The sequence below is a fragment of the Marmota flaviventris genome, chromosome X, assembly GCF_047511675.1.
Source record: "Marmota flaviventris isolate mMarFla1 chromosome X, mMarFla1.hap1, whole genome shotgun sequence".
In the NCBI taxonomy this organism is placed as follows: Eukaryota; Metazoa; Chordata; class Mammalia; order Rodentia; family Sciuridae; genus Marmota; species Marmota flaviventris.
The window spans coordinates 16,057,361-16,071,215 of record NC_092518.1 but is presented as its reverse complement, the minus strand read 5'-3'; the positions used below and the strand labels follow the sequence as shown (position 1 = coordinate 16,071,215).

The 13,855-nt window shown below is 40.5% G+C and overlaps 1 protein-coding gene across 1 annotated transcript in view; it reads right to left on the bottom strand.

Moving 5' to 3' along the window:
- Sms (spermine synthase) overlaps positions 1 to 13,855 on the bottom strand; it is a 55,468-nt gene that overhangs the window by 20,330 nt on the left and 21,283 nt on the right. Inside the window, exons 2-4 of the mRNA XM_027927388.2 lie at positions 8,636 to 8,756; positions 5,991 to 6,084; positions 4,082 to 4,146 (exon numbers count right to left, since the gene is read on the bottom strand). Coding sequence (XP_027783189.1) covers positions 4,082 to 4,146; positions 5,991 to 6,084; positions 8,636 to 8,756 — 280 coding nt within the window. The remainder of the gene's footprint in view (positions 1 to 4,081; positions 4,147 to 5,990; positions 6,085 to 8,635; positions 8,757 to 13,855) is intronic.

Sequence of the window (13,855 nt, the reverse complement as noted above, 5' to 3'; positions counted from 1 at the left end):
ATTTTATAAAAAGAAGATGTAAAAACTGTGACAAGCAAAAACAGGATCTGCATTTTGATTTGAAGATCTAAAGCTTGGCTCCAGTTCCACTTAGAAAATTCCTATACCAAAAAAACAAAAGAACCAGATTTCTCATGAATGCTGAAGCACAGAAATGTATTCTATATGCTCACTCCTAGAAGTAACCCTGATAAAGATCAGGGTGTATTTTGATGTGGAACAACTCATTTTCCCTCATAATGAGAACAGATTCAATTCAATGGATGCAGATAAGCAAAACTGTTCAAGAAGGAAAAGATGAAGTGTCCAGAAAGTGGTGTGGGTGTGGATATGATTTTAAGAATGGGGAAGGGACTTCTTTTGACTGCTTCTGGATAGGCACTGTCTATTTTCAGTGGGTTTGTGCCTAGTTCAGTACTGCCTATAGCTAGCTGGCTGTCAACCAGGGAGCAGGATTCTTCACCTGAAATGGGGAAGGGACTCCTTCTGGCTGCTTTTCGGACTCCAGTGCTCTGGCCCCCATCCAGATCATATCCACTTCTCTCATATTCCCTGGCTCAGTTGGCAAAGGCTGTGCCCATAAGCTCTACTCAGATGTGTAATGTGTTCCCAGGCCCTCCCCTAGCACAACCCCCACACCTTCAAATACTGAAGCCAGATAGAGAAATCTAAATAGCTCACTGCAGATAAGGCCCCTGTGTCTAGAAGAGAGGTACTGGGCGGGATAGGGGGCAGGAATCACCATTTCAGCCATTATCATGGGGACTATCAGAGAGTTCCTATCCAGAAGTGGCATGTGCAAAGGCCTGTAGGTACTACTAATTTGGCAGCATTGGGGAAACCCAGGATTGACTGTGTCTGCAGGAACAGAGGTAAAGTGAAGGCTCTGCTGTAATGGAAATCTGAGATGGTGCCATGAGGGACGATTAGTTGTAGAATTATTCTGCCCTGTGTTAATAATTAAAGTTGGGAGGGGAAAGGGGACAGGGAATAAAAACAGGAATACTGAGGGGGAAGCCACTGGTTTAGATTTTATGGGGAAAAAGCCCATAATGATGCAAAGTTTAGATGAGAAATACATTAAAAATATGACAACCTCCCTTTATTCACAGAAATGAATGCCTGGTAGAAAGAAGAAAAAGATGAGGAAGGCCATCTGCAGAAGACCCCAAACAGCACTGATGAAAACCAGGACCCTTAAGGAGGAAGAGGTCAAGCTGGCCCTGGGTTTCTCCAACCTGAAGGATGATCCAGTGGACACTCTGGTCTATGGCTCATGCACTCAGAGGCCTGTGATCCCACCAGGCATGAATTCCACTGTCTCTCCTCTGTCTTCTCTGAGGTATTCCTGGATAGAGCAATGAGAAGCCCCCTAGTGGCAAAGGCAGGCATTATATAATATGGATGTTGCAATGGCTGAACCTGCCTGGGATATACCATTGGACCATAGCCACCACTGAGCCACAGGCTATAATCAGGCTTCCCTGAATGAAAGGAATATAAAAAAAAAAAAGTCACTTTGACTCATCAGGATCTCGGGTGGGGATCTGGCCTCATTCTGGACCACAAACACCCAGAATCAGAAATGGAGGGGGTGGATTTTTAGAAACCTATTAATTATTATATTCATAAGTAACCTGCCTTCAGATTATTTGTTCTTGACCCTGGGTGAACTCTAAGTGGAGGCTAGACAGAGGGGTGGCAGCAGAGAGGATATGTGATTAGATATCAGACAAATCTGAAAAATAGAAGTGACAGGATTTCCTGCTGCATTAGCTAGAACTGTGAAGAAAAGTAGGGGGCAAAGGTTCATCCCATGATTTTTGCCTGAAAGTCTGTTTTTTTTTTTTTTTGGTGTGTGTGTGTGTGGTGCTAGGACTGAACCCAGGGCTTTGTGCATGCTAGGCAAGCACTCTACCAACTGAGCTATATCCCCAGCCCCTTAAAAGTCTGAAAGAATGGTGTTGGGGAAGTCAGCACAAGAAACAGGTTTCAAAGAGAAGATCATGGGCTGGATTTTGGATGTGCCCATTCGAAGATGTCATAAGGTAAAGACATGGGTTGGTGGACCCAAGTTCCAGAGGTTAGATAAGGAAGGTAGCTAGTATGGAGCTTTCATGGTGTTAGAAGATATGGGCAAGATGAGGACTTGTTTTACGGATCAGATTGAAGAGGAAGAATCTTAATTTATTATTTCAGAAGGGCTCTGTGCTAAGGAAGACAAGTCTGAGACTCAGAAGGCAGACTATGGGGAACTCATCCCTAATACTCCCTCCAGAAAGGTACAGATCAGCAGTAACAAGATTTTTTTGGTATGTGTATGTGAAAAGAAGGCTGAATGGAGTAGTAAGGAAATGACCTGGAATGGAGGTATAAGGTGTTGTAGACACTCTACACTGTAGGCTCAGAAGACCCCCAGGGCCACTCCCTATGAAAGAAGAGAAAGTTCAGCTGGGCTAGTGGAATATCTGGTCCAGACCTAGGCATTGCTTTCTCATATCCTCTATCCCTCAGAATATTATATAACAAGCAGGCTTGGTCACTGAAGAGACCAGTAACTAACTTGTCTGCTCAGTATCTTCCTATAACTCATTGACTTATGAATGTATAAAACTCATTGATCTAAACACCTGTTAACCTGATCTGGGGATGTAGATCAGTAGATCACATGCCTAGCAGGCATGAGGCGCTGGGTTACATCCCTAGCACCATCAAAAAAAGAAAAAGAATGGAGAAAGGGACAAGACATAATCAAGGGCCCCTAAACTGAACTTGGGTGGGGTAACAAAAAAGACTGAGTATTCAAATATGTTTTTAAAAGTGGCCAAGTTTCACACCCAGTCTGTTCTTTTCACTTAGTTTCCTTTTTCCCTTTCTACCTACTGGAAGTTAAATAATTACCTTGTTATCTTGCATCTGCCCTGGAGCTTTCCTATGGGCTGATCAAACTGAAAAGGGTGAGTCATTATGTACTTAAACATCCTACCCCTTGCCAATAAGGATTCCCTCTTCTGGAAACTGCTATGAACTAGCAAAACCAGTATTCTGATTGCTCCCATCAATGATGGAGTGACCTTGACAAAATCCCTCCTTGTCTGTCTCCACATCTATGAAATAACTTTATGAGCAAAGGCACAGGTCTTCTATGACTTGTGGCCTGAGGAGGAACCACCAAGGTAAGGCAAGAACAAATTGCTGAGAAACAGATGCTGAGTATTCAAAGCACTTAATTCAGATGACCCACCAGACCCTATCCCTTCCAACAAATGTTAAAATTGCTATGTCTGTCAAAAAGCTTTTCAAAATCAGGCACCACTGGCAGACACTTCAGAGATAGCCAACAGAAATTTCTGTAATGATGAAAATGTTCTGTATCTGTGCTGTGCAGTGTGGTAGCCACTTGCTATTGACATGATGCTAACACAACTGAGGAACTGAACTGTTTATTTAACTTTAAATCACCACATGCAGGGATAGGGGTGTGGTTCAATGGTACAACACTTGCCTGGCATACTAGAGGCCCTGAGTTTGATCCCCAGCATGGAAAAAAATCTGTTAGCTAACTGACTAGACAGGAAAAGCTTCTTTTTCTTCATCACTATTTGACAACAGCCTACCTGTGGTAGTTGATGATGGGTGGCCTCTCAATTCTTAGTATCTTGGAAAGTTTCCTAACTTGAAAGCTTCCAGTAAATTTTTTTTATCACTCTATCCTACCAGAAATGTCTTAAAACTGCTTAATTCTACTCTGGACTCCAGAACCCTGAGCAGAGACACACCCTTTTCTCTTTTGGAGGTTCTAGCTTCCCCTTTGACTTAGGTGACAGCTCTACCTGAGTTTCTGCTTTATACAGTTCCTAGATTTTAGTTTCACTATATGTACCAAAACTACCCACCATTACTGTGTGTTAAATATAAATGTTGTCCTATTTTAGTGTGGGGGCCCAGAAGCTTAATTCATAGTGCTGCCAAAAGCCAGCATTAACTTTGGTCTCTTCCACATCTTAAGCAGACACTGCTGGGAACAACAATGCCATTTTGATTTAAGCAAATATGAAAGAACACCGAAGAGTGGACTTACCGCTTCACTCGCCCAGTACTATCCTGACTCAGTTCTTTCATTCTTTCTTCTACTTTGTTCAAAAGCTACAATTAAAAGCAAATAAATCAATGGGTATATAGAATAAGCTGTAGATAACAACTAAATGACAGAGAAAAGATTGAGGCCAGGTTGACAGAAATATGTCATACTGGCATATACACCTGCCCCCTCTAGCTATGGCCCAATACCATACTTCCACTCCAACTAACTCATGGCACTGACTTTAACTTAGTTAACAACAAAATAACTGGGAAGGAGAAGACTAAAGGATATTATAGGAATAAAATCCTGGTTAAAAGATCTATATTTTTAGGCTGGGGATATAGCTCATTTGGTAGAGTGCTTACCTAGAACACACATCAAGGCCCCAGCACCACACACAAAAAAAATTCTATAATTTCTCCAGTGGAAAGTAAAATCATTACTCATACTCAGTGCTGAGGTCCAGCCCCGGCGGGGGGAGAGGTAAGGGTCCAGGGTGGTCCTGAAGGACGAGTGACATTGGCGAAAGAAGAAGAGTTGGGAGGACAGGTTGCAAGTTACGAGCAACCTCCAGAAGACATCTCTTTGCCCCTGGAGGGACCTTTATTTTTATACCTGTTTTACAGGTGTTTTTTCAGGTAGTTAATGGATAGCTTCAAAGCAAGCCCGAAACTTTTTTGATTTACATAATTTATAAGAATTACAATCTTTTCTGACACACATTGATTACCAAAGATATTGAGTACATTGTCCAAATATTTTTCTGTAACCTTAGACAATCATGATTAAGCTTTACATTTTTACCTCAATCACTAGGTGCTAGGCAACGCAACAAAACTACATGACTCCTGACCTATTATTCACTTCTAACTTTAAAGCATACCTATAATTATTTCATTAACCTTTAACTTTAAAGCATACTTATGATTATTGGTAAGCTTTCTTACTTCTAAACTAAAATCCCAGTAAAACACACTTAAAGTAGATTTTAGTTTATTTAAAAGCCTACTACTCTGAAGTGCCTCTAAAATATATCTATGTTAATTTTACATTATTCTATTTTTAATTTCCAAAGTAATTTTCTTTTTTTCATGAGCTATTCAACTGCTTTCTTAAAGAACTTTCTTGATCCTTGGTCAAAGCACACCAATTCTTATGTCTGTGTAATCTTCAACTAAAGGGCAGGCTTTACACCTCAACCCATTTGTCATTTATATTAACTATGTGTTTTCCATTTTCATCATAAATTTCTGCGTAAAGCAAAGGAGGGTCTATTGGTTGGGGAATGTATTTTTATTAGCCTCTTGTCCTCGAGGGGATACCATAAGCTACACACGGTGGTCCTTATACTATTGGCACAGCAATTGTTTTTCTGTAGCTATGCTGTTGTACAGGTTGTGGCTTTAGGATGGGGTTGGGGGGAGGGGGCTAGTGTAAATTGTTAACCATGGGATAAATATTTCTTGTTGCTTAGGCTTGAGGAATAACACCATCCTGTGAGACATTGAAACACCTCCATGGCATGTCTCCATTGTATCCTTGGTCTCATTCTGGGAATTTTCCTGCAATCTCAGGCAATACATACTCTTATTATTGATTTACGGATGCCCTGTTATCCATATCATGAGTATCATAAACAAAACACTTAACATTCCTAATGGTTCAAGTTTCCACATGGTGCAGCCTTGCCGCAGCATCCCCCACACTGTGACCCTGTCAGACAGGCAGAGCAGGAATGCCTTCACCAACTCAGGAAGTGAAACCAACTAAGAAACAACTATTTTCTCTACCAAAACCACTTATCTGTGGGGAGGGGAGTTTAATTAAATTAAGCTAAGTGGATTTTATGATCCTTAAATAAATTTTAGAAAAAAAAATTTAAGATAAATAAAAGTAAAAAACCAACACTGTCAATTTCTTCTTTGCCCTGTGCATCACTGTCGTAACTCTGAAGGTCCAGCAACACCAATCCATGTGGATAAATTCTCAAATTGGCAAAGCTACAAAAGAAAGTTAGAAATGTTAGGAATCATATCATGGCAAACCAAAAGAAAAAAGAGGCCACCCCAACTAGAAAAAAAGACCACTGCTCTTTTTTTTTTTTTCTCCCTGAATTATACGTTTAACTCTGTGGCTTTCTTTTTCAGGGCCTCTCCTTGAAGAGCAAGCTATCAATCACTTATGGAAAATTTAGAGGGTGTCACCAAATACTAAGGCTTTCCAAACTGGTTCTTGGGCCCAAAAAGTGATTCAGTAGTTCCCCAGGTGATTCCATAGAGTACAGCTGTACAGTAAGGAAGGAAAGGGAAGGGCAAATGGGGTTCTCCCAGTAAACCCTTAAGGTTCCTTGTCCTGACTACAGGCTTTGAATGATTTATATTTTTAAAGAGTTGTTTAAGCTGGGTGTGGTGGCACACACCTATGATTGCCCCTGACTTGGGAGGCCAAGAAAAAAGGATTCCAAGTTCAAGGGCAGACTCAGCAACTATGTGAGGCACTGTCTCAAGAGAAAATGTAAAAAAGGCTGGGAATGCAGCTCACTGGTAGAGCACTCCTGGGTTCAATTCCCAGTACAAAAGATTAAAAAAAATGGTTGTTTAAGAAAGAATATCTGAAAATATATGAAAGCAACCTTATGCAATTCAGGGGTAATAAAGTTCTCTTACACCTGATTTAGTGGAGCTGATCAGTCCTTTATTAATGAAATAAATTTGAGTATAACACATGCAGTAATATATGTCTGATGAAACTTGTTGATTATATGCATATATTTGTATGAAATATACACAGATGTGCATTTCCAGGTTATGAAATAAATTGCTTCTTACTATAAGTTGTGGTTTAAGAAATGTTTGAAAAATGCTAAATTAAAAGAAATTCTGTTCAGAGAATACAGGCAATGGGCTTGGATTAAAAATTAAATAAAACCAATTCATTTTCACCTTCAGCCCTTAAAATGGCTCCAAAATCAAGTTCAGGCCCAGACACCACAAGCTCATCTATACCTACATGAGTATAGATGAGCAGATCATCTTTCCTTTCCAGCAGCTGCAACAGCACTAAGGAGCAGAGGAGTGGGGGTTGAATCAAAGATAGAGAAATATGTCCCTTAACCACATAGGTGGTTCCAGCATGAATACAGAGAATGCTGGAAGGTAGGATCCAGTACCAAAGCCAAAGTTGGATACTCCTAAAAATGAAAATAGCTCTTGTCATTTAAAAACTTCCTTCTGGGAAGGACTCTAAGTCCTCTGCACAACTGGAATTTGTGCCTATAGTAGAAGATTTTAAAACCACGGCAGGAGGACTTGGCTACAAAAGTCTATGAGATAGTAGGAGAGAAGTTTTCACCTGGGAGTGGAAGAAGTGCCCACCAAAGTAGCAGAGACTTGCTATGGTCTCCAAAGGATGAGCACAGTAGAAACAGTGTGAGGTGGCAGCAATTGGGAGGAGCTGAGTGCAAGTCTGCAGGAGCTGGAGGATAGTTGCAGAGCCCCTCTTCTTCTGGGAGCCTCTCCATTAACTGGACCAAAGCATGGAGGAGAAGGATGAGGGATAGAGAAAGGATTGGTGGTGGTGTTGACTTTGGACCATGCTTAAGGAAGAAATATTCATTTCAGAAACATTTGAGACATCTGCTGAACACACATAGGGAGGCTGGCCACATAGTTAGAATGCAAGTCTAGGTTTGGCATGCTAGTCTTTGAGAGGCATCAGGATAAAGAACACCAGTTAATGCCCTAGAGGTAGACCAGACAGACAGAGAATAACTAAAGAGCAGAAGGGCTCAAAAAATAGTTTTTTTCTCATCTCAACGACCTTTTTCTTCTGGACCTCTGGAGGTGGTTACTTGCCTTTAATAGAAAAACAAAGAAGGGAGAGAAAGTGGAGCATTAAGGAAATCATGTAGAATTTTAGTACTTTGTACTATTGGGAAAATAGGTTACTACTAATCTATACAGTATATAAAATCTAAAAATCTATACCACCACCAAAGATATGAACTCTTGGATCATCTCAGCTTCCTGTCAAGCAACTTATAGACAAAGTTTTGCAGAGGGGACCGAAGAATATGTTTTAACCAACTCCAGATCACTGCCTGCCACTTCACTCTGCTTATGCTGTTAGGGGTTATTGGTCCTAACACATAATAGAATCACTGGAAATGGGCTGGGTTTGTGGCTCAATGGTAGAGCATTTGCCTAGTACATGTGAGGCACTGGGTTGATCCTTAGCACTGCATAAAAATAAATAAAAGTACTGTGTCCATCTACAACTAAAAATATTTTTTAAAAAGAAGAATCACTGGGGATTTAAAGAAACAAATATGTCCAGGCCCAGTGGCCTCAATCTCTGCAGGAAATGCTTGGGCAGGGGTATTTTGTGAAGACTCTCCCAGGAGATTCTGATGTACAGGCATGGTTGAGAAGCAATGAATTCTAGTCCCTCTACAAGATGTCAAGGGATACCACCCCCAGCCCCCACTTTGTTCCTATCTTTATTCTTCCTTAAAAGTTCCAATATGAAATAAGAGCCCTTGAGGCTGCTCACCTGCCATTTTTGTTTGTGTAGGTTGCTAAATAGCCATGATCCTGCCAGGTGTGCACCGATTCTGCCATCCCCTGCTCCTGGAAAATGGACTGGAGGCCTTTTAAAATGGTCTCACCATCAGCTGTAAGACAGAGGAAAGAAAATGGTAAGAAAGAAACATTCAGAAGAAAAGCTAATGATTCATGGTTTGATGACTGAACCTGACAAGAAATCTGAACAGTCAGGCATGGTAGCACACACCTGTAATCTCAGCTACTCAGAATACAAGGCAGAAGGACTGCAAGTTGGAGGCCAGCCTCAGTAATTTAGTGAGGCCTAAACAACTTGGCAAGACCCTGTCTCAAAAGGAAAAATTAAAAATGGGCTGGGAATGTAGCTCAGTGGTTAAGCACCTCTGGGTTCAATCCTTAGTACCAAAAAAATAAAACAAAATAATAAAAAGGGTATGGGGCTGGGGTTGTAGCTCAGTGGTAGAGCGCTTGCCTAGCAGATGTGAGGCACTGGGTTATATTCTCAGCACCACATAAAAATAAATAAATAAAATAAAGGTTAAAAAAAGGGGTTGAGGATATAGTTCAGTGTGTGAGACCCTAGATTCAAATCTCAGTACCACAAAAAAGAAAGAGAGATAGTGAAAAGAAAGAAAAGAGAATTGTCAGCATCTCTTAACCCCTGTGTTAAGAGCTAGAAATGTTCTCCACCCTGTGAGGAAAAGCTACACGGAATGCCTGGTTACCTAAGAAGATCACAAAAGATGACCACCAAGAACTTTGTCAAGGATACAGAAAGATATTCAACCTAACTAGAGATAGCATAACAAAATATTCAGCATAACCAGAAATCAAATATAGAGAGGAGCTCCCACTTCAGGTTAAATGAATTAATAAGGAAACATAGCCAGAAAGAGGATGCCCATCTGCTGTTGATGGGTATTATCAATGACTTGAAATTTTCCAATTTTATTTCCCAGGTGTTGCTTATATAACTGAAAAACAGAAATGAAATTGTTACGCTCACTAATATAGTTCTGAACAGTAAACACTGAACAATTCCATATGGGATAGACTGCTGGGTTGTAGGTATTCCCTCCCTCCAACCCTGCCCCATTTCATACCCTGTCCCCCAAAGTAGAGCTCTGTGCCAAAAGAGACAGAAGAAAAGACACAGGGGAAAAGGAAGGCAGGCGATATGAAGAGGAAGCAGAGATTGCAGTGATAAAGGCCACAGTCCAGGAAAGCCAAGAGCCATAAGAAGTAAGAAGATGCTAAAAAGGATTCTCCCCTAGGACCTTCAGGAAAAGCATGGCCCTGCCCCACACCTTGATCTCCAATTTCTGGCCTCCAGAACTGAAAGAAAAAATTTCTGTTGTTTTAAGCCATTGAATTTACAGTACTTTGTTATAGCAGCTCTAAGCAAACTCTATATGTACTAAAAATTGTTTGTCTTTTTCTTTAAGACAGGGTCTCACTATATTGCCTGGGCTGGCCTCAAATTCACATTCCTCCCATCTCAGCCTCCCAAGTAGCTGGGTTTACAGGAGTGCACCACCACACCCAGCTCAAAAATCTGTATTTTCAACTTTGTTCAACAAACAATAGCAAAAATAGTAGTGAAACCATAATTATTAAATCTTCTGAATTGCCAAAGATAGCAATTAGGATAGCAAAACCAAAAATAACAAACATTTAAAACAAAACTAGATGACAGAATATGCCTCCCAAGCTCCCCAAAACAGGAGTGGGTAACGGGCTCACAACCCTGAGACCTGTGCAGCACCAGCAATTGTTTGACAGGAAGGAGAGAATGCAGAGGAACTTTACACACCCTGAGATCTAGGAGTTTCCTCCTCTCAGAATACAGTACCAAAGCCAGAACATAGCTAAAACCATAGAGAGGAGCAGCCTGGGGTAGGGCCAGATAGTGTCAGGATGGTGGGTGACGAATGTCTTTATGAGAGACAGAAAAGGAGAAGACACAGGAAGAAAGAGGAGCAAATGGTATAATAGTCAAAACAAACGAACTGAGGCCACTTTCAGGAAAAAGGCCCCACATCAGGGATAGACTGTCAGCACAGAATTCATATCTCTTACCCATCACAACTTAAGCATCTACACATGAGTGGTGGTCCAATGAATCATTGAATTCTCATTCATTTCTAGCAAAACTGTGCCTTTGGGAAACTCATTTGGCAGAAAATAATCTAGCTCACTTAGCTCTTCTGAAATTGGTTTCAGGAAATTAAAAGGGAAGGTCTGAATTATATCTCCAGAATGCAGCATTTAAGACTGAATTTCACTTTCCTAAAAAAGTAAAATAAAATAAAATTAAAATTAAAAAAAAACCCTCTTTCAAACTTGATAAAATGAAATAAACATGTTCGTTTTGGTTTGTGTTGTCACTGAAGCCTGGTAAGGCAACCTACCACACAGGTGTCTGAGCTGAGTATAGGGCAGCAAGAAAAGGTACACCTAGCCCAGTAGAATGACCCTAAATGTGAAAGCCACTGTGTAATTATGTGATCACTCCCCAGCTAAACCAGATGTTTTCTGTTTTGGAAGTGTATAAAACAAATCATCCCTCCTGGTAAATGGCCTCAAGACTGGTTTGTGTTGGCACGTTACGAATTACCAAACAGAACACAAATCCCCCTACTGGTGAAAGGGAAAATCCAGGCAAGACCATCCTGCATGGGACTTACCAGGCTGTGAAGTTGACAAGGAGCCTGTCCTAGGGGTAGACTTGGGGAGAGGATTCCATCCCTTAGGCCAGAGAAAGGGGATGCCTTTGATTCATGCAAAGGCCTTGAATGCTGGCCAAGCCCAGCATGGCAGCCATCCCCTTTTTCTCACTGGCACAATTACTAGAAAGGGACCATTGAGCGAGCTAAAGGGAGTCTTCCAGCCAGGTTTCAAACTGAAGACAAAGTGGTACAAAAGAAAGCTAATTAAAGAGTTACTTGTTTCTACACTTATACTCCTCATTCTCAGTTCAGTAAAAACTGGCCAAATCTCAATGTATTTCTGACAAAAAGTTCTTCATTCACCACATACCCAGTGCATTTTTGAAGCTGCCTGGTCCCTATTGGTGTCGTAGTGTTGCTTCCTCCAGGAAGGGCACTATGGGGAACTTGCCATTTTGTTCAATGTCTACCTCATTTCAGATTCAACTTCCTTCCAACAGGTCATGCCCTGTCAACCAGATGTTCCCAGTCCTTGGGAAGACTCTAGAAAGAGGTGTTATGGCTGAACCAACTCTCCAGTATGTCTTTTCCAGAATCAGGGCTTTAAAGTGAAAACTGAAAGCCAAAGGTATGAGTTCCACTAGGTTCAGAGTGGGTTTGCTTAATCATTTTAATCCTAGGCACTCAATGTTTTGTGCATAAATGAAAAGTTATTTCATTTTGATCAATTCATCATCTACATCCATATCACTCTATCTTTGCAGAATTTCTAGAATATCTAGATTAGTAATTTTCAATCCTACCTGTGCATTACAACCACCTGGGGGATTAAAATTCCAATATCACATACTAGAACAATTGAATAAAACCCAACCACACCAGTATTTTTTTTTAATATTTATTCTTAAGTTTTAGGTGGACACAGTATCTTATGTTACATTTATGTGGTGCTGAGGATCGAACCCAGTACCTTGTACATGATAGGCAAGCACTCTACCACTGAGCCACAACCTCAGCCCAACACCAGTATTTTTCAAAGCTCCCTGGAAAATCCCAATATGTAGCCATGACTGAGAATAGCTAATCTAAACCATCCTATACAAAAAAAGAAAAAGAAAAGCTAGGAGTGTACCTCCATGGTACAGTGAGTGCATGGTTAGCAAATATGAAGCCTTGGGTTCAATACCTAGCACACGAAGAAGAAAATAAAAGAAAGAAAGAAACCCCCTACCATCTCTATACTAAATATACTCAAGTCACCAAAAAGTTATAGAAACTGTTCAACAAAAGCTCTGAAAAAGTCTGAACTCTTTATTAATCAAAGTCAAAGGTAACCCATGAAGTACCCCAGAAAGTGCTTATTATTATTATTATTATTATTATTGAAAACTTATTATTATTATTATTATTATTATTGAAAACTTCAACTTTTGTTCAGGTTTGGTATGGAACATAGAACATGATCACACCAATCAGACTTGTTCTATTTGTGTTCCTCAATACTGGGGGTGAAACTGACAACATGATATAAAGGACTGACCTAAGACTTGGACAACTTCACCCATACCCACTAGATGTCAGTGATGCCCCCTTGTCAAAGGAAATTAAAAAAACAATACTCAAGTTGGTCTAAGGACAGAAGGGGGGCCAATTCAATCCCTTGAGAACTAGTAGGTACTCTATACATGATGAAAATGAGCCTACGATCAGAGTATACCCATATTTGGGAACACAGGACGGAAAAGTCATAAATGTCTATGAATCAAAAGAAAATGTAAAAGCAGCTCCAAATGCTAAAAGATAAATATACCACTTTCAAGTAGACATGGTAATCTGAACTAGGCTAATAAAATGTTTGACAGAAGTTCTTAGAAATCTTGCTTCTATGGCCAGGCAAGAATGATGTATTATAACTAGTGCATCACTCCGAGATTTTCAAAGTACTCTGAAACACAGTGACCTCTCCCAGAGCAAAATGTATCCTTTGTCCACTGAACAAAGCAATGTCCCCATTTCCAGACCACTGCCTGCTTTGTTTGTTCAACAATAACTTAGAATAAATCAACTGGTCCAAATTAAATACACCCCTAACAAAAGAAGAGAAGGGATGACAGAAAGAGGGAGGGAGGGAAAAAAGTATGAAGGCCTAAGTTTCATCTCCCTGCCTCATTTTATCCTGGGGATCTATTTATAGTTCCCTCCTGGAGTACCTCAGTCCTCTGACTCTTGAGTATCAGCCCCAGATGGCTGAAATCCAAATCTGTATATTACACAGCTGCCTGCTCAAGGCTCTGTTCCAATCACAAGTCTGAAATCACAATCAGGCTCATGACTTCTCTGCTCCCTTCAATGGTTACAGGATGAACCTTCATAACCTGAAAATCCAAAATTCAAAATGCTTTAAAAATATGAAGCTTCCTGAGCACCAACAACATGATACCATAAGCTGAAAATTCCACACCTGACCCACCCCAAGAGATGGGTCAGTCAAAATGCTGCTGCACTAAAAATTACCTTCAGGCTATGTGAGTAAGATATAT